At 40.2% G+C, this 27,262-nt stretch overlaps 1 protein-coding gene across 1 annotated transcript; it reads left to right on the forward strand.

Annotated features, from left to right (window-relative positions):
• Positions 1-7: 7 nt before the first annotated feature.
• On the forward strand, positions 8-25,118 carry MMUT (methylmalonyl-CoA mutase; the record flags this gene model as incomplete). Its single annotated transcript, XM_081998118.1, has 12 exons — positions 8-386; positions 3,607-3,974; positions 5,934-6,091; positions 7,443-7,614; positions 11,174-11,422; positions 12,679-12,790; positions 14,183-14,298; positions 14,965-15,080; positions 20,721-20,852; positions 23,249-23,396; positions 23,512-23,679; positions 24,990-25,118. The coding sequence occupies 12 exons, from the start codon at positions 8-10 to the stop codon at positions 25,116-25,118; spliced, it is 2,247 nt and encodes a 748-aa protein (XP_081854244.1).
• Between the last annotated feature and the right edge of the window lie 2,144 nt (positions 25,119-27,262).

The raw sequence follows: 27,262 nt of genomic DNA on the forward strand, positions 1-27,262 counted from the left end.
GGCAGACATGCTAAGAGCCAAGGATGCTCTCCGGCGCCTGTGGCCCGGCCGCTGCACATGCCTGGCACAACTTCCAGCCTGCCGACTCGCGTGGCGTTTGCTGCATGGGCAGCCGCTGCACCCCGAGTGGGCTGCCCTTGCTGAAAAGCAGCTGAAAGGCAAGAATCCGAAGGATTTAATTTGGCATACCCCAGAGGGGATCGACATCAAGCCCTTATACTCCAAAAGGGACACGAAAGATCTCCCTGAGGAGCTGCCAGGGGTGAAACCTTTCACTCGAGGACCTTACCCAACCATGTACACATACAGGCCGTGGACTATCCGCCAATATGCTGGCTTCAGTACAGTGGAGGAGAGCAATAAGTTCTACAAGGACAACATTAAAGGTAAGACAGCTGATCTGAGAAACAGCATTGCCTTGCAAAGCAATGGGGGACATTAATATGGTGAAATCATGGCAAATGTGATTACTCCGCCTTGTGAGTTTTGGTTTCTGTATTTCTTTATTGCTGGGAAATTGGATCATTTCTGAAACTGCCTTTGCTTCATTTTGCTATTGAGATGGAAAAATGAATGTGCTAAATGCTATTTTTAGTTATTCTGCCTTAACACTCAGAGAGATATAATTTGGCTGCATCCCAGGTTCCAATCAGCAGAGAGTATGGAGCACTTTACACTCATTTTGTGACCAGAAGAGAACATTGTAGTGGAAAAAAATGTTGAACTTTGTCACATATCTAAAATTCTGGTGTTAGTGCATTCTGACATTTTGGGTTTCCATCTCATATTATAAATTTTAAATGAACTTATAAATACATATAAATTCACGGTGTATTAGTAAAGCTAGCTTCCTAAAAGTGTTGGTATTTTCCTTATTTGAGAGTGGTTTTCCCAATATTTCTGTGGAGTATGGTGCTTTGCAGCAATTTGTTTAGCTAATAGCTAGAGCATAATATGCCATAATATACTATTTAGGCACTATGAAACTACTACTAGAAAGTTGTTCTTGACAGACATTAGTTTTCCACAAGCCATACATCTTAGCAATTGTTCGAAGCTAATTATAGTCTTACCAGTCAAAACAACAGACCACTGAAAGTTGCCTTCTGAGTAATACATCTGTGACACTTTTATTTCAGTCCTTCCTACTCAAAACTTAACTGTTTAGGACAGGGGAGAAGAGTTGTTTGGGTTTTTTTACCTCTTGGAATATCGTGGTTAGCTAGGATGAAGTAATATTAGCTGCTGCAGTATCCTTGCAAGTATTCGTCATTCTTTCCATTTATAAAACTCAGTAAATTAAGAAATTATAAATACAGGGTATTAGAGGATTGCAAACAAACATTTCAATAGAAAGATTGTTCTGAATATGCTCTGTCTTACTGCTGAACTTTGCTGCTGAAGCAGAAGTGCTAACACTTGGTTAGCTGGTAGCACAGCTCAGTTACTCAAGAATATTTGCTGCCAGGAATTTTTCGTCTTTATTCAAGTTTTGACATTGTGATATTGTAAATCCATCTTATTGTGGTAATGGTTGTATTAATATTGAATTATTTAGTATAGATTCTGAATCTGACCTAGTTATTTGTAAAGCATTTTTAATAATTCAGTTAAAATCCCAGTGTAAGTAAAGGCTTTCTGTAAGATCTTTGACATGATCCCTCACAACATCCTTCTCTCTAAATTGGAGAGATATGGATTCGATGGGTGGACTGTTGGGTGGATGAGGAATAGGTTGGATGGTCACATCCAGAGGGTAGTGGTCAACGGCTCAATGTCCAGATGGAGATCGGCGATGAGCAGTGTCCCTCAGGCGTCTGTATTGGGACCAGTACCCTTTACTAGCTTCATGAATGACATCATGGAATTGAGTGCACTCTCAGCAAGTTTGCAGATGACACCAAGCTGAGTGGTGCGGCTGACATGCCTGAGGGATGGGATGCCGTCCAGAGGGAGCTGGACAAGCTCGAAGAATGGGTCCATGTGAACCTCCTGAGGTTCAACACGGCCAAGCGCAGGGTCCTGCACCTGGGTTGGGTCAACCCCCGCCATCAGCACAGGCTGGAGGATGAAGGGATGGAGAGCAGCCCTGCTGAGAAGCACTTAGGGGTACTGGTGGGTGAAAAGCTGGACGCGAGCCAGCAATGTGCACTCGCAGCCCAGAAGGGCAACTGTACCCCAGGCTGCCCCCAAAGCCGCGTGGCCAGCAGGGCGAGGGAGGGGATTCTGCCCCTCTGCCCCGCTCTGGGGAGACCCCCCTGCAGTGCTGCGTCCAGCTCTGGAGCCCTCGGCACAGGAGAGACATGGACCTGCTGGAGCGGGGCCAGAGGAGGCCCCAGCAATGCTCCGAGGGCTGGAACAGCTCTGCTGGGAGGACAGGCTGAGAGAGTTGGGGTTTTTCAGCCTGGAGAAGAGAAGGCTCTGGGGACACCTTACTGCAGCCTTTCAGGGCTTAAAGGGGGCTTATAAGAAAGATGGGGACAGACTTTTTAGCAGGGCCTGTTGCCATAGGACAAGGGGTAAATGTTTTAAACTGAAAGAGGGTAGATTTAGACTAGATAGAAGGAAGACTTTTTCAGAATGAGGGTGGTGAAGCCCTGGCCCAGGTTGCCCAGAGAGGTGGTCGATGTCCCATCCCTGGAAACATTCAAGGTCAGGTTGGACGGCGCTGTGAGGAACCTGATCTAGTTGAAGATGTCCCTGCTTACTGGAGGGGGGTTGGACTAGATGACTTTTCAAGGTCCTTTCCCCCCTAAACTATTCTATGATTCTGTTCTATGATTCTATGAATGCTGAAAGAGAATTATCAGTTCTCATAATTGCTGAAATTTCTATTGCTTGAAACTAGGCAGAAATTTAATTTTTTTTGTTGTGCTTCAGAGCTAACACCTAGCTTTTGAGATCAAAGACAGTGTGGTATCTGACAATTAAGAGCTCTGCTGATGTTGAGGGCAGATTTGCAAATGCAGTAGGTGTAGTTACTTCAGGAACAGCAGTGCTGGTTAGAAGGTGAATGCCTGGGCTTAGCAGAGTTTTAGGTACTGCTTTCAGGTCGCAGCAACAAGTATGTCAAGAGGTCTAACTGTCTTCTTCCTTGTTTTACACGAGTAATTTTATCTTACTGCAGATTTAGTAATGCATCACTTCACTTTAGGAATAAACATCGTATGTGTGCATATGTTTAACTTGTGATAAAGAGAAGGTAACGTGATGTAGTTTATCGCCCTTTTGTTTCCAGTTAAGCTAAGTAGAATTTCTGTGTATAAGCCTTGATACTGTCTGTCTACGCACATTTATAACGTAGCTGAACTGTTATTCAGTAATTTTTTAAGCACAGTAAGCTGATAGTGTGGCTGAGCTAAAAGGATTACAGTTGGGTTTTTTTCTCAGTTAAAAGCTTTTTAATTTAAAGTTTAAGACTAGAAGACTTTGGACATGTTTGGGGAAGGAATAGTGTTTAACATCAAAAATTGGTTTGTTGTCCAAGCCCGGATCATGTAAAATAAAATTAATAAATTTAGACCCAGTTCTAATCCGTCTGTTCAACAGTTCTGAATATCTCTCTCTGTTGTTTTTTTGTTGTTGTTTGTTTGTTTTTTCATTTAGCTGGCCAGCAGGGATTATCTGTTGCTTTTGATTTAGCCACCCACCGTGGTTATGATTCAGACAATCCACGCGTTCGAGGAGATGTTGGAATGGCTGGAGTTGCTATTGATACAGTGGAAGACACGAAAATCCTTTTTGATGGAATTCCTTTAGAGAAAATGTCTGTTTCTATGACAATGAACGGGGCAGTCATTCCTGTGTTGGCAACATTTATTGTAACTGGAGAAGAACAGGGAGTGCCTCAGGCCAAGCTGACAGGGACAATCCAAAATGACATCTTGAAGGAGTTCATGGTCCGAAATACGTACATTTTCCCCCCAGAGCCATCGATGCGGATTATTGCTGACATCTTCCAGTACACCTCAAAGGTATTCATTATTTAAATGTATTTACTTCTGTTATTGCATCTAGTTAACTATTTATGAGACACTTTGGAGAACAAAGCAGAAGACAGGAAGATCTGTCATAGTGAAGAATGATGTGGTTATGGAAAGGGCCGTGAGGAGAAGTTAAGATCCCAAATCACTTACCACATAAATTCTAAGATTTTTTAGGTCAGTCCAAATCAAAGTCAGATTAAGATGAGCCTAAGCCTGAAAGGATGACAAGAGGCTTGGAGACAACGAACAAACAGGCTGCTCTTTGCATAGAAAGTAAGAAGCACTATAGTTAAGAAGCATTATACAGCTGTAAGCAGGAGCAAAGAGGTAAGAAATCTTGAAGGACTGCTGCTGCAAAATTAAACATAAGGAGGTAATGAAAGGAGTGAAATCACAGAATCACTAAGATTGGAAAGGACCTTCAAGATCGTCAAGTCCAACCATTAACCCAACGCCACCATGTCCCTTAAACCATGTCCTGGAGCACCACATCCACACATTTTTTGAACACTTCCAGAGACGGCGACTCCACCACCTCCCTGGGCAGCCTGTTCCAATGCCTGACCACTCTCTCAGTGAAGAAATTTTTCCTAATATCCAATCTAAACCTCCCCTGGTGCAACTTGAGGCCATTTCCTCTCGTCCTATCACTAGTTACTTGGGAGAAGAGGCCAACACCCATGTTGCCACAACCCCCTTTCAGGTAGTTGTAGAGAGCAATAAGGTCTCCCCTCAGCCTCCTCTTCTCCAGACTAAACAACCCCAGTTCCCTCAGCCACTCCTCATAAGGCTTGTGCTCCAGACCCCTCACCAGCTTTGTTGCCCTTCTCTGGACACGCTCCAGCACCTCAACGTCCTTCTTGTAGTGAGGGGCCCAACACTGAACACAGGATTCAAGGTGCGGCCTCACCAGTGCCGAGTACAGGGACACAATAACTTCCCTACTCCTGCTGGCCACACTGTTGCTGATACAGGCCAGGATGCTGTTGGCCTTCTTGGCCACCTGGGCACACTGCTGGCTCATATTCAGCCGGCTGTCAACCAGCACCCCTAGGTCCCTTTCTGCTGGGCAGCTCTCCAGCCACTCCTCCCCAAGCCTGTAGCGTTGCATGGGGTAGTTGTGACCCAAGTGCAGGACCCTGCACTTGGCCTTATTAAACCTCATACAGTTGGCCTCGGCCCATCGATCCAGCCTGTCCAGATCCCTCTGCAGAGCCCTCCTACCCTCCAGCAGATCAACACTCCCACCCAACTTGGTGTCATGTGCAAACTTACTGAGGGAGCACTCGATCCCCCCTCTCATCCAGATCATCAGTAAAGATATTGAACAAGACTGGCCCCAGAACCGAGCCCTGGGGAACACCGCTTGTGACTGGCCACCAGCCGGATTTAACACCGTTCACCACAACTCTCTGGGCTCGGCCATCCAGCCAGTTCTTCACCCAGTGAACAGTAAACCTGTCTAAGCCATGAGCCACCAGTTTCTCCAGGAGATTGCTGTGGGAGACGCTGTCAAAGGCTTTACTGAAGTCCAGGTAGACAACGTCCACAGCCTTTCCCTCATCCACTAGGCGGGTCACCTGGTCATAGAAGGAGATCAGGTTGGTCAAGCAGGACCTGCCTTTCATGAACCCATGCTGGCTGGGCCTAATCCCTTGGTTGTCCTGAGCTGATGACTGGAAGTTCAGTATTACCAATTGTTTTCTTAGTTGTGTTTTCATTGCATAGGAGGCACACAGCCTGTAACTGAGAAAGATAACCACGGTGGGTGAGAGTTTTAAGCACAATGAATAGTGCAAAAAGGTAAAAGCATGTGAAGTAAACATCTGCAGGCACCACTTAGTGTAGATGGGTTGTATTCACAGTCTGCAAAGAATGGATTATTTGTGAATGTTGATGGAACAATTATCTGATCCCTCCTTCTGCTGTTGTCTTTTATTTTTGCAGTATATGCCAAAATTTAATTCCATTTCAATCAGTGGGTACCATATGCAAGAGGCAGGAGCTGACACCATTCTGGAATTAGCTTACACTATAGCAGATGGCTTGGAGTACTGCAGAACTGGACTTAAAGCTGGCCTTACTATTGATGAATTTGCACCAAGGTGAGCTAAAGGAAATTTGCAAGCATGCAACTCTCTTCCAGTAAAACCTCTAGAGTTTAGTATCAAATTCCGTATTTTTACACAGACAGGCAATATTGGTAATGCTCACATTGCAGATAGGTTTTGTTACACAGTTTCAGTGTAGGAAGATATATCTGGTCCAACAGACGTTTAGACTACATCTATGCTAATAAACTGAATAAAGCTCATGTACAAGCCCAAGCATTGTCAAGGTCTGTTGTGACCGTTGGTCTCTGGGTCAGAAAGAAGATCCCTAAGCTATTATATCTAAAACAGTTGTAGCTTCAGGACTGCAGAATGCAGCAAGAGCTCTCTTTTATACTGTAGTATTATTGAATTTCTTTTTCATTAGTATTATTTTGAAATATTTGGGAAAAATGCTTAACAAGGCAAAGTTCAGGTAGTTCGATTTACAGTTGCAAATTTCCTAAAAATAAAATTTAATTTTAAGCAGAATATTGTATTTTTGTATAGTTACTGTCAAACTAAGCAGAACCACAGTTTCAGTGGTGTAGTTGATTTACAGATTCCCAGTGAGTCTCAAAAACAAAAGGTGTGGTTCACATAGCCTGTTGCACATTCAAACTATAGGAGTCAGCTGAATTAACCTTCCAAGATTTGTGGCAAAATCAAAGTGGATCATGTAGAAAAACATACAGCCTTATTTTTAGACTTTCTAGTCTGTAAGAGCCTTTGGCAAATTGTTTCAGTAGCTAATACACTGTTAAAAAAGTGCATCTTTAGTATAATGAGTTTTATTGGCTTTAACTATGCATGTTTATATTTATAAATCATGGAAGCTCTAAGTAGGAAAAAGTAGATCTGTTCCCTGATTTGCTATACAGTATTGAACTAGTGTTTCATTTGGATTTTGATTAAAATCATCAGGAAAAGGATGAAAGCGTGCTTACAATATGTAATGTCTCCCCGTTATAAGTAGTATGTGAGCGTAACTACAGTAGTAGCTTGTGTCCAGGAGCATTCCCTGGCACTAGAGTGTCACTGTCTGTATTAGTGACTTGCTGGAACACTGCTTGACCTAGGGCTCCCCCAAAACACTTCCTGGGGACAGTTTAGCAGTTCCAGGGACCATTGGCACTGGCACTTTGCCTGCAGTCACCTTGTTTGGAGGCTAAGACAGTTTATTAGCATAAATGTGTATCATTCTGTGGTAATTGGCATCAGTGTCGAGGAACTTTCACATCATCTTATGTCTGGCTGGTATCTATAAAAGTAAATTAATCAGAGACCGTGCTGTAAGACTTCTCCTTTTCTGAAACAGTGTTAGAATGGTTTAATGGTTTATCCTGTTCATGTGCTCCTATTACAGGCTCTCCTTTTTCTGGGGAATTGGCATGAACTTCTATATGGAAATAGCTAAGCTGAGAGCTGGGAGGCGGCTCTGGGCTCACTTGATAGAGAAAATGTTTAAGCCCAAGGATCCCAAATCTCTTCTGCTGAGAGCTCATTGTCAGACTTCTGGCTGGTCACTCACTGAGCAGGTTAGAAATCAACTCATCAACTTCCTCGTTTAAATATGTTCTCACGGCGTATATCTTAAAGGGGGTGTCACGAATGAGTGGTTTTGGTCCCTTAAAGAATCATCTCCAAAGATATTAGAAAACAAAAATATTTTAATATTAATTTGTAAAAAAGCGCAACTTTACAGAATTCGATGGCAAGGTCACTCTATCACTTCCTCAACATGTAAAAAGCGTACAAAGGGAAATTAAATTAGAATTGGGTTAGAATGATTTACACATGGATCGGGGGAAATGATTTACACAGAGTCAGGGAAATCAAGTCGAGATCAGGTTGGTGTGACTTATATAGGGATTAGGGAAAGAAGCTGAGGGAGACCCTCCCATTGAGTCACAAGGTTCAGAGTGGACCTTCTTGCTTTCTAAACTCCTCAGAGACCTACATGTGCTGAATCCACTCCTAGTCCTGGACTTGGTCAGTGGTTTATGTCTAAAGGGATTAAGTGCAGGGACCTTGGTGTGATGATGTAACATGTGATTCTGTGTTTTGTGTAACTTTAAAATAGCAGCAATCTAATGTGGAATGGTAGCAATTCAAAATTCATTATCACTATTAAGGTAAACCACAATACTATATTATGTAATTTTCTAGCAGAACTTAGTCCATTGATATCAACAATTTGTTATGAGTAACCCAACAACTTAGCCAAAGACTTAACAAAGTTTTCCAATTGCGCACACACACACACACAGAGATACAGATATAGACCTAGTGATATATAAAGTTGTACCTGTACCTGTTAAAAATTCCCCTTGGGTTCAGTGAAATATTCGCATCGAATGCCTTTGCATTTCTCAGCGGGCAAATGTTGAGCCTCAGGGAGTCAAGGGTTTCAGCCCAGGTCCTGTTGTCGGTCTTTGGTCATGGTCCTCTGAACTTTGCAAACTTTAGAGTTCGTGAGCTCTGAGAGACGTCCCACTCGGAGGCAGATGCTGTTTGCAGCCCTCTGTGGTCCAGGAGAACTCAAAGGACCTTCATTTGGAACCACTGTTTATAGGGTCACGATGATTGACTTTAGGTGTCAGTCAACTTCTGTCCTGGCCATAATCCAGATCGGTAATTTCTCAAGTTTCCAGTAACTCTGGTACCGGTCGTTCCAGGGATGTCAGGGGGTGATTAGTTATTCCCGTTCTCATTCACTGCCCTGTCCAGGTAACCACATTCCTGCTACAGTCAGTGCCATTCCCCACCTCAGGACACCTCACAAGAGTTCTTGATACGGTCAAGGAGCCCTCAACCACCAAACTCTTTGCACGAAGGCCAAGGCTTGCCAGGCAACTGAATTGCTGATGTCCTAGGGTGGCCGAGGAGCGAGGGGGACAGGGGAAAATGCACCACCATAGGGGGCTGCTGGTTTTACTCATAAAGATGGAGCTTTCTGAAGGAGACAACCCGTCTTAGTCTTAGTCTGACAAATGCATGCATTAGCATTGGATACATCTTTGTGCCTATGTAACACAAAAAGTCTTGCTGAGTGCCATCAGCATTGCTTCCCAAAATGCAGGTTTATGAAATATCTCAGTTTTCTGGACTGCCCTGTAGCACTCAGGTAAAAGGGCAGAAACTAAAGACTTGAGCCTATATTCACAAAAGGATTCCATTATGGTGATAGGTAGAGTCTCAGTGCCTAAGTTTTCATTGTCTGGCTTCATTTTCATTCTGGAATCATTGTCTTAAGCCTGTGTTTTCTCAGGCTAGTGGGTACTGGCTTGAGAATAGAATCCAGACCTGCTAAGTAGAGAGAGAATTGCAGAGAGGTGCTTATATTAATTCAGCACTCAGAGGATGAAGTTCGTTCTTGGATTTTTCCTGTAAGTTATCCTTTCAAAATGCCTCTGAATGAGGAAGTAGAGGATTACTGGCTTGAGAATTCATTTGAGCAGCCAAAGTCGTCATTCATGCCCCTGACTCTCACTGCTGAATAGTGAAGTAATGGTTACAGCTCGTCTGCTCTTTTGAAACTGGGTGCACTATCTGCGCTTCCTGTTGAGTTACATCATAACAAGAAAATAAATCATTGGACTGCATATAGTTTCACAAGCAAGGTCAGAGCTGGGTTCAAGCTCTTATTCCAAGGCCTGCTTCTGAATCAAAGTCATGCAATGCGAGTTATTCTGAGGTTGTGATTGCAACCATTGTTATTTGACTTCTTTTTTTCAAAGCAGATGTAATGTTTCCTGACATTACAGGGATGCAGTACAACTAAAATAATGGGATTTTCTGAACAGTGGCCTTTGCGGGTCCTCCAATTAAAAGTATTGTATGGGTGCATATATGTTCAACCATCTTCCAGTGTCCAGTGTAAATATATTTCTGTCCGAATCATAACCCTTTTTTCCTGTCTAAACATTGTTGTTTATCATAATATAGCTCCTCTGTGCCCAGTGTTTACTCCTTATAGGTTTCAGAGGGCAAATATATTTTCCTTTGGCCCACTTTTAGGTAAGTATCAACTCATAAATTAGGTTTTACATTCTTGCTCATCCAAATCACATTTTTCTGTAATTCTTTAAATGGAATACTTGAACCAGGAATAGACTCCAGTGTAGGTAGAATTACTGTGTCCTTGTAAAATAGTGATATTAATTCCATTTCTTTATGGAAAATAATGTAATTCACAGTTCTCATGATTCATTTTGCCTTCTTCAAGGTCCTGTTACATTGGTAGCTCTTCATTATTTTGAATACATTTCATCCCAACTAAGCATATCAAGAATTAGGTATGAGCTACTGTTAAGTTCCCTCAATAATCCAATGAAAGAAGATGAGCAAATGCAGTGGGTGAATCTTCACTCCATCTCAAAACACAAGTCAACCCCTGGAGATTATGGTAACTCTTCTTTGACTGTAAAGGCATATATATACAACTCAACTATCTACATGTGTGAAAACAACAGATAAAAATTTTGACCTAAAGGCTGAGATTATATTCTGTAATACTGACTCTATTTCTGTACCTTGAACTTCAGATTATCCATTTGTTTTGGTTAATATCCTAGTTCTCTTTTAGATGTCTTTCAGTTTTATAGCACCAGCAAATTTCAACAGTAATTCTTACCTTTGTGTAGTGCTGTCATTGATGAAAATATTAAGCATAAAATATAATATACAAGTTCCAAAACTGATCTTGACTAGTAAAGTGTCTGCCAGATGTGCTATTCACTGCTCCAAGGCTTCTGAAATCCCAGGATGGAGGACATTGGGACTACCTGTTCCACCCTCTCCAAATGCAATTCATTAAGTTCTTTGAAACACCACTAAATGTAAGTTAGGCTTTGCTTTGTTACTCAAACACTGATATTTTTGTCTTTCTTTATGGTTTAATCTTTGTGTCCAAGATATTGGTAAGTGATATATCAGTTTGATTGGATGTTTATTATTGACTGTTTTCTTTATCAGCTTTTGCTATGATTGCAGTGTTTCTGCTGGGAATCTTCATTAATTTCATTGCAGTAGTATATATGTGACTAATCTGCCTCAGCTCTGTGGCAGAAAGTTGAGCTCTCCTTTTCCTTCCAGGATCCCTTTAACAATGTTATCCGTACTACAATCGAAGCAATGGCTGCAGTGTTTGGAGGTACACAGTCTTTGCATACAAATTCGTTTGATGAAGCCTTGGGTTTGCCTACAGTGAAGAGTGCTCGCATTGCTCGGAACACGCAGATCATAATTCAAGAGGAGTCAGGTATTCCTAAAGTGGCAGACCCCTGGGGGGGATCTTACCTCATGGAGTGCCTCACCAATGATGTCTATGAAGCTGCTTTAAAGGTCAGTTTGCATAACCTTTTACGTTTTGTGGGAAAACTTCAGGAGTTTTGAGAAATGTCTTTTAAGGGACTATTTGATATGTTGGTTACTTCTAAAGAGGGAATTATTAAGCTTAAGCTTCAGTGATTTCTTTGTAAATGAACTTTACAAAAATATAGCATATATTTAGAGAAAGAGAGACTTTGTCCTTCTAGTAGACTACGTTCAAAAGAGAAATATCCCAGTGTGGAACAAATAATCAAGCCCTGCAAAGTCCCTTGCATGCTGAAGACTCCTAATTTGCTGGGATACCTGTTTTATGTGTAAGAAAAAAAAGAGTTCAACAGAAGAAGGAGTCAAACCAACCTACCTAGTTACATGGCAACTCATGCCTGTGGTGATCTGCTGGAAACTTTAAGACTAGGGCTTATTGAAAGCAAAGTTTTATAGCGAAGCACGTAGGCAGACAATTTGTCTGGCCATACTTGAGTATTGTGCAGAATGTAGGAGAAATTTTTCTGTTGGATCAGAATATTATTTTTTTCACTAATGTTTTTAGCTGCCAGCCATTACTTGCGTGTGAAAAGTACTGTGCAGGAGTAGTCTTACTGGTTGCAATCCTGCATAAAGATGTATGCCTACATGTCTAGCCTACAGCTAAACCCAGTGATTCTCCTTTTGAGCAAATTATTGCTCTTATGCAAAATCCTAATTTAATAAGCGAATACAGGCCCAAACACTAGCCTGGGACTGTACAGACACTGTTAGCACATTGTCTGATGTGTTTTTTAGGTCGTTGTCAACCAGGATTCTTCTAGACAGCGCCAGGCATGGTCTGATGGCCATTTTCAATAGTCAGGTTGAATGTGGTCACCATGTTTTGGAGCTGAATAGGTTTCTGCTGTGTGAGAGCTGAACCATACCATGCCATTTGTTTTCAGGATCAGAGAACTGACCCTGGCTTTTTTCAGTTTCTTTGTATTTGTGTATATGTAACCGTAGGAGCTGGTTGACAGTGCAGAGTCAAGGTCTCAAATTTTAAGCCTTTTCATCTATGGGTGTTACTGGTTGAACAGTATACCATGCACTGTTATTGAATTAATGGAGTTTTGGTAATAAAAAATGCTCTTTTGTTTCAGATTTATTTTAATTTATACCAAAACCTGTAGTCACAGGCACGGAGGTGGGAAGCACACTTTTAGAGCACTGGATTGTATATATAGCTTGTTTTTTGAACCTTGCTACTACTCTCATTTTCTCAATCCTTTTCTTCGCAGCTTGTTGAGGAGATAGAAGAAATGGGTGGAATGGCCAAAGCTGTTGCTGAGGGGATTCCCAAACTTCGAATTGAAGAGTGTGCAGCCCGAAGACAAGCCAGGATTGACTCTGGTAGGGAGCAGGGACATGAAAGAAGGGAAAACTGACAATAGAATGGCTTTGTATAAAGGTTTTTTACACACATTTTCACTGTTTGTTTTCTTCTTAGTTTAGGAGTAGCACCATACAATATCAGTGTGAAAACAGTCTTGCTTGACATATTTAAGACTAGATTAGACAAAGCACTAGAAGGACTATTTTAAAGGAGCATTTTGGGCCTTCAGTAGCTAATTGCTTAATTTCTGATAGTATCTTTAAACTGTGACTCCTGAATTTAAAAGCATGACCGCCAGCAGATGGCGATATTGAATCTGTCTGGCCAAATTCCTGGTTTTGCTTCCGATATGCTCATTTTTCCTGAAGACCAGGAAAAAAGCAGTCATCTCAGGTTAGAGGATGATGCAGCTCTTTGGCTGTGCGATGTACATATGTATACGCATATGTACACATATAGTAAGTATATGTGGAGGTGTGTATACATGTGTGCTTATAGCTCTGTTACACTTTTTGTAGCCTGCATTCCAGTAGCAGTCGAGTAATAGAAACTAGGGTTAACTTGAACATGAAAGAAGTTATATGAACTTTTTTATTTGGAGGATAATTATTACATTATATAATTATAATATTCAAAAAACATGTGTATGTGGCGCTTCGGGACATGGTTTAGGGGGCATGGTGGTGTTGGGTTAACAGTTGGACTTGATGGTCTCAAAGGTCCTTTCCAACCTTAATGATTCTGTGATTCTGTGATAAAATTGAAGCAGATCTTTAGTTAAGACCAATAAAGAATAGTCAGTAAAGTTCTGTGTTTGTTCTCCCAAGGTAAATTACTTCATGTTGCTTTTAAGAATGTAGTAATGTTATCAGGCACTGCAAATAAAAGTGGCTATAAAGTCCGTACTAGCTGATAGCTAAAGTACAGTTTTCCAATGTGATAAATTAATTTTTTTTCACATGGAGTAGTTTTAGGTAGGAACTTCACTTTCTTATTTATCTGGTACATCAGAAAAGTAAATGCAGAGCAGTGCAGGAGAGCAGCACTTCTGCTTAATTCTGTAAGATTCAGTTATGTAAACTTAAAAAGAGAAAAATACTTAATGTATAATGTGAGTCATTACTAAATCAGTTTGTAAGATTAATATTGTTCTATTTCAAGTCTTTTTTCTTTCCCAGTATTCACTGAGTTGAATTTTCATGCATCTAATCATCTCCCATCATAAAATATGGAAAATACAGACTTAAGTCCTTCCTATAAGAACAGATTTTAAGTTTTTGAAATGTGTGTAGTTATAAAGCAAAGTGCTGCATTATGTTGCTCAAAATTTTCTTGTCCTATTAATATTGTATCTTTTCACAGTAGTTTGCAAATGTATTCTGAGTTTCTGGTGTTTCCACTGGAAATAGGGTCTGAAGTAATTGTTGGAGTAAACAAGCACCAGCTAGAAAAAGAGGAGACAGTCGAAGTTCTGGCTATTGATAATACTTCAGTCCGCAGCAAGCAGATTGAGAAGATTAATAAGGTGGGAACTACGTTCTTAAAAATGAAAGTTCTTGTAATTGCAGATAGAACTTGACTAATACTAAGGAAAAGTGGCCTTCCAGAAACTTGACCCTCAAATTTCTCAGAATCTGCTCTAGTCTTTAGCGGAGAAGCTAGATTTCTGTTGAACTTCCATTGAGGCTGATAGAAAATCAGGAACACGGTTTTAGAATCCAAACAAATATGTTTTTGTTACATTCATTTGGTTTTAATCATTGTATTTCAGATAGTCTTGTGAATATGTCTAACGTTTCAAAATTGAGAACTTCACATTTTCTGAAAATAAGATATAAAATAGCTATGCAATGTTTATCTCTAAAAGTATGTAACATTTCTTAACACTCAGACTATTTGGTGCAGCTTATCAAGTGCTATTAAGGAACAGGGTTATGGAATCGACATCCACTTCCATAATTAGTAGAAATGTAGATAAAATGGCTTTAGAGTTATTTAGTGGACTTGCACACATGTTTTAAGGTCTAAGACACTTTTTTACTTCTAATATTTTTGAAATATATAGCATATATTGACAATTGACAATTCTATGCCTCCAGAATTAATATTTGAAATCAGAAAATCTTACACACTCAACTTCCCAGTTCACTTTGTAGTTTGTTTCAACTTAATTTTTTCTCCTCCCCTTTAGGTGAAGGCTAGTAGAGATGAAGCAGCAGCCCAGCAATCTCTAGCTGCTCTAACACAGTGTGCTGCTACTGGGGAAGGCAACTTACTCGCGCTTGCAGTGGAAGCAGCACGTTCAAGGTAATGAGGCGGAGATGAATATCCACCCGCTGTCTAAAAATCAATGGTTCATTTTCATCTTTCAACTGTTCTTGGGTATGTTGTCAGTGAGGTTGGTGTCTTGAGATGTTTTGGATATTTCTTCCAAGGTGGAAGTAAAAGATGGCTGCACTTTGACATTGTAAGATAGACCATACCATTTTACAGTCTTTTAAGACCGTGCTTTAATTTTTCACAAAGAATACGGATACAAAGAATCTCATATGAAATGATGTTGTTCATACACATTGTGTTGTTTACACCTGAGACTCTTCCCAGTTTCAGGATGTAACTGGGTTTCTCTGTCACCCTGCTGTTTCATAGGTCAGGGAGCTTAAGAAGTGTCTGAGATGTGAAAATGGATATTCACAATCTTATCATGGTCTGTTGCTTCATCCTTCCTTGCACCACAGATTGGTGTGAAAACATTTTTTGACTGAAAGAGAAATAAGTTTACTTAGCCAGGCAAAGATGTAAAAGATGCTCTTGAGTAGAGCAGTGAGGCATCCTTTAGAGTCCAGTGGAGCATTTACTTTTTCACCTAAGGTGCTTTTAAGACTGTTTTCATACCTGCTTCAAAGTAAGTGTCAGTTTTTAGAATAGATCACATATGTCTGTTCCTTAACTAACTAAATGCCCCAAAAATGAGTAAACCAAATTCACTCCTTATTGGGGCACTGTCTTATTTTTACTGTGATGTCTCAAATTCCTTCATTCCCTTTCCTTGAATACTTAACATCCATATTTTGAATACATTTTCTCCTACAGAGAGCCTGCCACAATTCTGCCAGCAGCATGTCTACACCTGTCTTTGAACTATAAAGGGTCACGGGAGGATAATGTTAGATTTACCAGGGATTCATATCTTCTGTACCAAAATTGACAAGTTAACTGCTAGTTTCTGGCCTTGGTGACCTTGTTTTTATTATTTGTGAAAGCATTAATGGACTTCAGATCAACTTTGTAAGTTGCAAATACAAAACTTACCTCTGCCCCAAAACTATATATGGGATGTGACCACAGAAAGAAGTTGTCATGGCATCTGATAAAGAGTGTTTGAAGGAGGAGTGTGAGCTCTGTGAACATTTACGGGGAGCCCTTCTGGTAGGGGCAACACGGGAAAAGATTGTCAGGTGACCACATTCATCCTTTATAAGTAGTAGGCAAATAGGCCAGTATGACCAGATGCCTGTCTCCTACTGGATGGAAAATGATGGGGTTTGATCATGAAAACAGGTAATGTAATTCAATTGAAATAAAAGGATTAGCACAGAATTTTCAGTATTGAACTATGGAAGAGACTCCAGGGCGTAATATGGAGATTTCAGTGCTGATGAGCACAAGTAGAAAAGTCATTTTACTATTGTAACCAAAGTAATAAGGCAGGCCAAAGGTGATAGGGAATGGGAGCAGTACTGCCTCCCTTCTGTGCCTCATTTCTCATGAGAAGCCATGTCACAGGAAAATGGGTATAGTTAGGTAGGTCTATGAGACAGGTAGTACGCTAAGTTCTTCCTCATCTCCTTCATCTGCGGTGCTGTTTTTCCATCCCTCTTCAGGCTTGCAGTTCCTGCTGTGCCAGCTATCCGTGATGGAAAAGGAAGGCATGAAGTGCAATGTAGCATGTACTGCTGCTGCTTTTTCTGCCCAGTCTGTGTTCTCATGGTACTTTGTCACCTGATTACAAGTGCTACCTCTCATTACTGGTGAAATGCAGAGAGGCAGCAGCAGTAGTGTCAGACTGAACAGACAGAAGGTGACAGTCCTAACAGGCACATCATTCTACAAATTCATATTTTTGCCGCGTAGCCTGTACAGCTGGTTGTGAACCACTGGGAGAGAGTCACAGCACTAATTACTAAAGGAGATAGATCCTGTGCCTGATAGGACACCCTGAATTGAACAATATCCTCTCTGGCCATACAGTTGTGGTTATATTTCATCCCATTGACCTTGCTGAGTTGCCCAAAATCTTAGAAAAGAGACAAGCTCATCTTACTTGGAAACCCCTTGCTTTTGAGGAGGCTCAGGGAATCTCTGATCGAGAGGCTCTGATATAGCACAGTTGGTCAACAGCAGTTCTGAGCAGTGCAGAAGTTCATAGGATGCAGGCTACGGTTTATGTTTTATTGTCCTTGCCACAAGATGCTTTGTAACGGCTATAGGCTAATAAAACACACAACAGAGAATGTAGCTATCTTTTGGTCTCCTTTTCAAAATTTTAAGTTTACTTAAACCCACAGATTAGGTTGTAAATTACCTATCCCAAAACAAAGGGTGCTACCAAATTATGCAGATCCACAAAAGGCAAATGTGAATGAGAGTCATGTGAAGGAAACACAGATTTATAAAATAAAGGCAAAGTGACTTCTATTCTGTCAATTTTACCTGATTGTCTAATAGGTTTTTATCACCATGCATTGAAAAAACTGAATTAATAATCAGAATTGTTGCTTATGCTAATTAACTTTTATAATAGTGAGATGAAAACGGTTGCCTCTGGAAAAAAATACTTTGCTGTAAAGATAAACAGAAATGCGAGCAGTTTTATACATCCAGATTGTAAAGAACTTAGACAATGTTATGACTAGCTGATTAAAGAAAAGTGTAATCATTATTAAAAATATGCTTTTCCTCTCCTGTTAAGAAGAGAGGCTGTATTCCTGACTCCAGACCGAGCTATTCCACTGTGGATGCATAGGTGGCACCCACCGATGAAGCAGAACTAAGGACTAAGTAGAGATTTAAAAAAAAAAAAGTTTTTTGGTAAATAGTAGGAAAAACATGAATAAGTAAATTAAAAGCCAAACTCCTATTATTACTGAGGAACTTTAAATCTAAAGTGTTGCAGAGAGTTGGGGCAGAATTTTCAAAATACTCTCAAGGGATTTCAGAAGCAGTATTTACAGAAGAAGGAAATCTATTTAATTTTTTGTGCAGTACACTGAAAAACTTCATCCCAGCCACCAGATTATACTTCAATAAAATTGATAGTCCAAATCATTTATTTTTCACTTGTTACATGAAACTTTCATTCATGCTTTTACCTAACAAGAATAGAAAAGCATACTGCAACTATATCTACGCATGCTGTGCTTTGGTTTAATACTGAAGTTATACTCAGATGTTGCTTCTGCAAAAGAGGAGGAGAAAGGTTTGTCTAAACTTACAGTTTTCTCTAGAAAAAAAGATGCATGTTATGCCACTGTAAGCCTTCAGCAAACAGCCAGTTTACACAGGCGTAAGTTGTCAGTGTTTATGCATTGGTTGTATCTATATCAGGCTGCAATCTGTGATGTCTGGCACTCTGAGAGGGTGTCAATATTTATAGATACTATTTTTAGGTCTGCTGCAAAGTTGCTTTTTAACCTTGGGGAAGTCACTTAATCTATCACTTTATGCAGTTTACTTTTCAATTTTTTGTTAGTAATGTCAGAGAACGGTAATATTAATAAGATTATTAGATGTCCTACAAAATAAAACAGTGATTATATAGTGAGTAAGGGCTGAGAACTCTTGTAACTCAGGTAGTGCTTGCTAAGATCTCTGAGATCATACAGGTTCTGTAAAAATTAAAGAGTATTACATAGTGATGTCAATGGTTTCTGATGCAATCATGGACAGTTTGCTTTATAACTAAAGCTTTCAAAGTCATTGCTAATAATAAATTCAAAGAAAATATCAGACTAAGTCCCAGGCACACATAGCCATACAGATACTATAAATGTATTCCTTTGCATTAGCTGCTTTTCTAGACTATGATCCTCATGAATCCAGGTGTGAACTCTTTACTGCGCTGAGGAAGAAAATGGATAAAAGCAGAGAACTTTAAAAATTAAATTCCAGAAAGCCAGGGGAGGGGAGATGACAAAAAGTGGCCAAGACTGTGTCAGTAATGTGACACAGCCTTAAAAATGTCTGTTCCAGCATGATACTGTCTTCTGGGCAAAGCAGGCCAACTGTGAAGAGTGATACCTAGAGATAAGAGGCCAGCTTCAGGCGTATGCATTATTCTGCCATTTTACATTAGTGTAGTTACAGTTCATAACTGTGGTTAAGTTTTCTGAGTATAAAAAGCATGAGCTAGCAAAAGAGTAAAATAGCTGGGGGGTCACAGGAAGTAAAATATCTCTCTGAAATTTACTGAAATAAATCCATCTTCTGTTATAGGATGCGTGGCAGATTGCGTACGGTAGGAATCAGATCATAGCTACTGAAAGTGCAAACAGCAGCAGGAGAACTGAGTACAGTTCATTTGGCCATCTCCTTCTAAAAGTATGTGGACAAGAAGTTGTATCTTGTCCAAACATCCTTTGAGCATTTTATATAAAAGCTTTAGAGGATGCTTAACCTAATTTTGCCTCTGAGTAGCTTGTAGTTAAATGCAGTATGACAGGAGAAAATGTCAATTCCAGGGGTTTGAAATGTGCTTAGTAGTAGCTGAATGGGTGGAGTTTGGTCTCTGTATTTGTAAGCATACTTTTAAAGTGTTTTATAAGAGTAGTATCTATCTTTCTTTCCTTTGAAAAAGTTTGCTGCAAGTTGTATTAATTTCTTAGTATACACAAATCCTCTAGTCTTTTCCTATTCCAGTGTAAACTAAAATATTTTCATCAAAATATTTTTGATGAATGATTTCATCATGAGCTCAGTGGCATACCTTCAAAATTGTTACACAGTACCAAATCCCAGTTAATTTCATACCAAAAATACGAAGCTTGCTGTGATAGAGCTACTAGCTGAACTGCTCCTTCTCCAGAGAGGACAGATGAGTTGTTTTTCCCTTCTAAGTAGGTTACTTTCAGCAAGTATTTGGTTGTGGGCTCAGCTGTAATTAGAGCACAGCATCGGGGTTTTTTGGACAGTCTGCATTATAGATTTTACACAGAAAGGTGGAATCCATTAAGCATGAGATTTTTAAATGCTTTGGGACAGAGGCTGTTATTTCTGATTGTTTGTACAAGAAGACAGCACAGCCTAGTTTGCTTCTAGCACTTGTGCTACAGCAGTAAAACATGTATTATTTCAAACATGCACAGAGTCTCCAGCAGTGAACAAAACCTGTAACTTGCATATAAATGGATTTCCCAGATTCTTCTGCATCTCGTGGATAAAGGAGCTATGTCAGGAGTAGAGAAGAAGAAGAAGTACTAAAATATAAACATCAAGGGAAAGGCAGACAAATTCTAGTTAAAAAGTTAGGCTTCAGTCTTTTCTCTGTGTTCTTCCTTTTTATTTCCTCCTGATTTATATTTTGAATTTTAGTATGAGTCCAAATGTGAGACCTTGCAAGACCTGAGCCCCAAAAAATTCCCAGTTGAGAAAATTTGATTTCATTTCCTGAAATATTTTGCTATGCAGTGGTCCCCATTGCTTTGTCCCTTGTAAAATGACTTCTCACATCAAAAAAACAGTATTTTTTTAAAAATACACTTGCATGTTCTATTAGTGGATGACACTGGAGTGAGTGAGATGTTCAGAGTTTTAGCACCAAAGGGGAAACGAGAGTAAATGAATTTATCCTGCAGGAAGGCAAATAGTTGGGCCACAGCCAGTGATTTCTGAACTCCATTTTCATATAAGCCTCCTGATAGCATTTAATACTTTGTTTCTTTATCTTAGGTGCACTGTTGGAGAAATAACAGATGCAATGAAGAGGGTGTTTGGGGAGCATAAAGCCAGTGACCGAATGGTGAGCGGAGCTTATCGCCAGGAGTTTGGAGAGAGTGATGAAATTCTTCATGCCATCAATAGGTGAGAATAGCTTCCCAGGAAGCCGAACACAGTCTCACATTTAATCCATTAGATACAGGTGCTACTCACTGTGCCCTAAAAATGCGCTCCCCAAACCTGAATGGCATACCCAGAACAAAACAAAGACATTCACAGTCATTCTCATGCTTGTAGGCAGCAAAGCAGAAAGAGAAGTAGTAAGTTCAATAAGGGAATAGTCAAAACTTAATTTAACTTGTATTTGCTTGCAAACAAAATTCACTGAGGTCCTGTTATGATTTGAAGATTTTGTTAAAATAGAATAGGCAGCTGTAAGATTAAGAAGCTGAGAAACATTGCCTGAAATTCCCGTACATTGGGTTGCTTCTTTTGAAGACTCTGTAATAGTAATCTCTACAAATATTTCCAGCAATTCATATTTGCAAAACGTGGTTTTGGTGTGCCCATAAGGTATCCCTGCAACTTCATTCTTAAAATTGTAAGGCTAAAATTGTAAGGCTAAAATCTGTCTGGGTATCCACGTACAACTTCCAGTCTACAGGTGTTACTTACTCATGTCACGAGGGAGAAAACATCAGAAGATGGTAGTATGTGTGAAAACAGTGCTCATTTGTAACAGTGCCCATTTGTGCCTTTTGTCAGCTTCTGCCTTTGCTGCTGTCCTCTTGGGTGAAGAGGCTGAATTGCTGTAGTGGGTGGTGATGTAATATGAATCGATGCTCATAAGTCCCTGCCGTGTTGGGGCTCATACATTGAAGAGTTACAGGATCTCTTATAAGGGAATTACTTGATAGCTTCACAATGGTGATGTTTAGCCTGACTTGAAAGTAGTTGTGCTGGGGGATGTCACCATCGTTTGTTATTTTAAATATTGATTTTAAATTTAAGTATTTGTAATTATGCATTTGCGTGAAACTGAACTTAACTGATTCCTTGAGAATCAAGATGTAGCTCCCTTCTTCTACATACCTGCCTTTACGTCCAAGATCATACATACCAGTTAGTAAACATGGTAATGAAGCTGGATTTACTACGTGTCACCTGTGCACAGTCTTTCAAAAGTGTGATTTCACACTTGCGCCACACTTAAACCAAGCCCTGCAGTGACTCAGGTGGTCTTAGCCTGGCAGGCTTGGAGCACCTAGAGCTGGTCTTGTTGAGAGGGAGCCTGTGGGTGTGGAAGTAAGAAAACAAGAATATGGAAACAAAGAACAATACAGAGAAAAGGATTTTCATAGAATCATAGAATAGTTTGGGTTCGAAGGGACCTTTAAAGGCCATCTAGTCCTCCCTCCAGCAATGAGCAGTGACATCTTCAACTAGAGCAGGTGGCTCAGAGTCCCCAGTATTTTAAGATTTCACAAATCAATTCAAATACATACTTCACTGATATTCTCAGCAGTCCTTAGGAATAGAGAAGGCAGGCCCAAATCCTGTACATCTTCAAGTAGAAGCTTTGTCAGTCTGCTTCTTCAGGCTCTCTTGACATAATTCCTTTTTAAGCTGTCCAAGTTCTTATTTTTTCCCTCTTACATTAAGCATTTTCCTGTCCTGGAATCATCTCCTGAGACTGTTCAAATTTATGCTGATAAATGCTTTATCATTCTTTTCCCCAAACTAAGCCACTGGATTCATACAGTGATCATCCCAGCCAGGTCAGCATATGGTTTCAAGGCGCACCAAATCTATTCAACTCTATCATTAACCTAACACTCAGAACAGTACAATATTTAAAAAAAAAAAACAACCAAACACTTTTATTTCTGACAAGTAGTAGTCTTAGTGTCCCACACATGGACAAATACTGGCGGTACATGGATAGTGAGAAATAAGATGGAAGATTAAACTCTGAGGCTGTGGTTACACAGTCACTTTTACTCAACAGAAAACTGAACTGCCACTAACCAGAAAAAGGCAGGCACTGGAATGAGTGCACAGAACGGAGGATATGGTAGTCCTTTTCTGCACGGACTTGTGCCCGGTTGAATGATGATCCAGAGTATGATGGCTCGGACCCATCTCTATAGCCTGTATGCATGCAAGTACTTTTAAAATAATTGGTCACAATTATTCTTAAAATCTAAAAATTGTCGTTTAGTTAGTTGTAATTAATCTTATTAAACCCACAGAGAATTCAGTATTATGTCCGTTAGAAAGCAGAAAAGTAGGGGAGTGGTTTTCTTTAAAAAAGAACATTTTATTGTTGAAGCTAGTAAACACAAGAAATCAGTTAGTAACCATATAACATGAATATCAACATAGTGTGCAGACTACACAGACAAACCATGACTTAGAAGGTCTTTTTATTTGATGTACAGAAATTATGCTACCATAGCAGTCAGTGCTTTTTTAATTTTTGGGCATACTTCTAATGAATCTCAGTGACTTACAATGTTACAATATGTGTTTTCAATCAGAGTTAACAAGTTCATGGATCGTGAGGGGCGCAGGCCTCGTATACTTGTTGCAAAGATGGGTCAAGATGGCCACGACAGAGGAGCTAAAGTTATTGCTACAGGATTTGCAGACATCGGCTTTGATGTGGACATAGGTCCCCTCTTCCAGGTATGACTGACTGAGTGGTGTCCAATGTATTTCACATGCAGCAATTTTTCCTCTAATGCTTGTTCAGCAACCAGGCTGGGGCTATTACTTGTCACATAATCCTCTTCCCATACAGACACCTCGAGAAGTGGCCCAGCAGGCAGTTGATGCAGATGTGCACTGTGTTGGTGTGAGTACACTTGCAGCAGGTCATAAAACTCTTGTGCCTGAACTCATCAAAGAACTCAACGGCCTTGGCCGGCCAGACATTCTTGTCATATGTGGAGGTGTCATCCCACCTCAGGTATGGGTCAACATCATTTCTATCAAGACTAGGAGACTGCTTTATTTCTTTCTTGTGCTGGTTTTAGCTATTTCCTATATTCTGTTAATGTCAGAGGTGATTTACAGCACTGAAGGCTACTGCGTACGGTCACCAGGGTCAGCACAGATCTACAGGATGGTCACAGAGTGCTGTCAGGTCTCAGGTTTTCTGTACACCATGTCCTCTTTTAACTTACAGTGTTTCTTGGATGGAATGTTAAGTTGTGTTGTGAAAAGACTAGCCTCGGGCAGATGTTCTTTATGCTCTGTGGTTTCCGGTTACCAGCACCTTGCATATTACTGATAAAGGCTCGCTCCTGTCTTAAGAGACTTTATGACTCCAAATAGTAGTTTGTAAGAGGTACAGCTAGTGACTAAGACACGTGGCAAGTCCCAACACCTACAGGTTACACAGCTCATTCACTGTTTAGCCTCTTCTCACGTTCCCCATCATCAGGCCTCAGTGTTGCCTTTCATTCCCCCTGTTGAACAGTTTGTTGAACTCCCTTGCAGTCAGATCTGTGCTTTTGTCTTTAAATTTTCCTTAATTCATCCACAGTGTACCTGGCTGTATCACCTTTAGGGTCATCTTCTGTCTAGAGAGATTCAAACTGATTTTGCATATAAATCCCCTGTTACTTCCTTTCCGAGACTTCTTCCTTTTCTAGCCAATTAGATAAGTGTTCAGGAATGACAGAATTTTAAATTGAACAAACAAAACTTGTAGTATTTTTCTAAAAGACAAATTGTGTTCTGTCCAGTCTCTCTCTCTCAGTGGGATGCTACTAGCCTGTGGTTGGAAAAGTTGTAATATATCCTATATAGAAGTAAGGGAGACTACATAACTGCTTCCCAGGTCTTTTTGAAATTTCAAGCATAAAATTAGAGTAACTTAGATTGCAAGAGACCACTGGCAGTTATCTGGTCCAAGCCCTTGTTTAACACAGTATTTTCACAATTAGAAGTTAGATCAAATTTAGATTAGGTTATTCAGGGTCACGACCAGTTGACTTTTGAATATTTTCCAAGGATCTGATGTTAGTTTGATTCTAAACAAATAAAACCTTTCCTGTGGATTTTTTTTTTGATATTTTCTTTTCCTCCTAACTACCCTTTTTTTGCTATTTCCCTTGATGCTGTGGTGCCTTTCTCTGGGACTTGTTGCATATGCTTTCTCAGGCCCAGCATACAGGATAGAGCGGCCCAGCATACAGGATAGAGCACACACCAATTGTAAGGGTCAATTTTCTGTTGCACTATTAACTAGATGTTAAATTTCTTTTTGAACAGGATTACGACTTCCTGTATGAAGCCGGTGTTACCAATGTGTTTGGTCCAGGGACTCGTATTCCCAAAGCAGCTGTCCAGGTGTTGGATGATATTGAGAAGTGCCTGGAGAAGCGGCAGCAATCTATGTAATACTGAAATGTCACACAACGCAACCAGCCTTATACTAATTGCTTACAGAATGTAATCATCAGCAAGGGATGGCCAGCCACATACCTTTGGTTCCACTGCCCTGTGGCCTGGTGTTTTGTGCTTTCTAAGAAAGTTGTAAATTCTCTGCTTGTTTTAGTTGAGGATTATTTATATACATACCCACAAGTCAATTTTATCTCTAGAACTATGACTTCAGGGAATAAAGGGAATTCAGTAGGTGGGTTTGTGTTTTTTTCAGGTGTGCTGATAAATAAAATATCCATTCCAGCTCTTTGGTTGATCTCTTTTGCATATGGATAACTTCTTCTGAATTTTTTGGCAGGCTTTGTAGGCCTAGAAGTCTTCAGGAAAAATCACTGAAGTTTGGCAGAGATGTGATTGAATCCAGCAGCACTTTGATGTTAATGTGACTTAACTCTCTTTAGAAACGTACAAGTAGATAAACAATAATTTTTCAAAGTTCATGGTTTGTTTAATAAGATACAAATGCTGTATCTGGCAGTAACCTGTATAGGAGCAGCTGTGCACCTCCACTCTGTCTACATCACTGCCCTTCCCAATACTTCACTGTTTCTCAAATGAAGTTTGTTCCAGAACTCCTTCTCCCTTACTTAGTTTGGTATTTTTGTCCAGTTATTGTTCTTGCTATCCATGTCTATTTAGCATCTGGACTTTCTTCAGGTAAATTGACCCTAAATCCTCAACATTTTTGTCTCCTGTCCAGAAGGAATTGGATTTATACATGTGAAAAGTCCTTTGTGGAATCCATGCAATGCAAATGGGGTGTGAAGGTCTTTTGAGGGGCAGTCTCTGGTATTATGGCCGTATCCCACTTCATTTTGCCTTGTTGCTCATTGCATCCAATCATAATACAGCCTCACTGGGAGAATGCTTGTATCTGCCTAATGTGGAAGAGGCTGTAGCACATTTCTGAGAGCTTCAGCGTCATCATACTTGGTTCAAAATTCTGCAGTTGGCTGGAAATTGCCGATCCAATTAATAGCACTATCCTTCCTTCAAAGATTGCAATTGATGAGATCTTTACTTAAAATAAGCTTATTTAATGGGGTACTGCATAGTCCACTGCTCAGAAACAAGGACAGCAAACTAACTTGCTGTTTTCTTTTCTTTGTCTTTCTAAGTAAGGTTTAAAGTATTGACCCCAAACCAAGACTTTAAAACTCCTTGGGTGTTTATCCTCAACTATTTATAAGCATCTGATTCCCTCCAAGGAAGATTGGTGTAGTTCAAACCAGGATGTACAGAAAGTAACAACAATAAAAATACTCCCTTATGTCTTTTCACAAGCCTCCTTGCATGCCAACTGGAAAAATACATAGTCAAAGTCTTGGTGACCTCTACACTTTATAATGACACTAATTTCATTCCTTTCTTTCTGTCTTTGGTTTCTCTGCTCTTTGATAATATATGTCATCTACCAGTGTTTGCCTTACAGAGTCCTCTTCTTTTTTTTTTAACTTTCATGATCTTTAAAATCTGCATCTTGTTCCCTTTGAATTCAATAAAAAAATTCCCACCAACTTCAACTGGAGTTGCTCCAGGCCTTTAATGCCTGAAGGAGGGCCCTTTAAAGCTCTAGACTAGGACTCACTAGCATACATTGATTCTCTCTTGTCCTATCAAAGTTGGAAACCAAAATGGTGAGTCTAGGGAAAGAATGGTTTTCTCAGCTGGCACACAGTGTTTCTGTTGGGCTCTTCAAGGAAAGAAAATACTCAAGTGAACAGACTTTCCTTCAAGCGAGTCGTCAGTTGGCTGCCTAAGTAGAGATTCTATATGGGTTGACAAGCTAAGATGAAACATGCTTTTCCCATATGTTCTCTGCTGCTGGAGCAGCGTAGCAATGAACGTAGTGCTTACTGACAAGTTGATGTCGGGTTGTCAGCCCTCGTTGATAACGGTGAATGGTTACCGACTAAAAATCCCAGATGCTGCACACACTTCTCGTCAACCTGGCTGCCTTAATACTGCACCACTGTTCAGGCTAGTGAGAATTTGGGTTAGTGCAAAATCAAGTAGGTATTCTGCAAACATTTGTTTCAGTATGAGTATTTTTGGCATATTCTAGGACAAAACTATAAACCATGGCACTAGGCACTCAT

This window comes from Phaethon aethereus (assembly GCF_964289735.1).
Source record: "Phaethon aethereus genome assembly, chromosome: 3".
NCBI lineage: Eukaryota > Metazoa > Chordata > Aves > Phaethontiformes > Phaethontidae > Phaethon > Phaethon aethereus.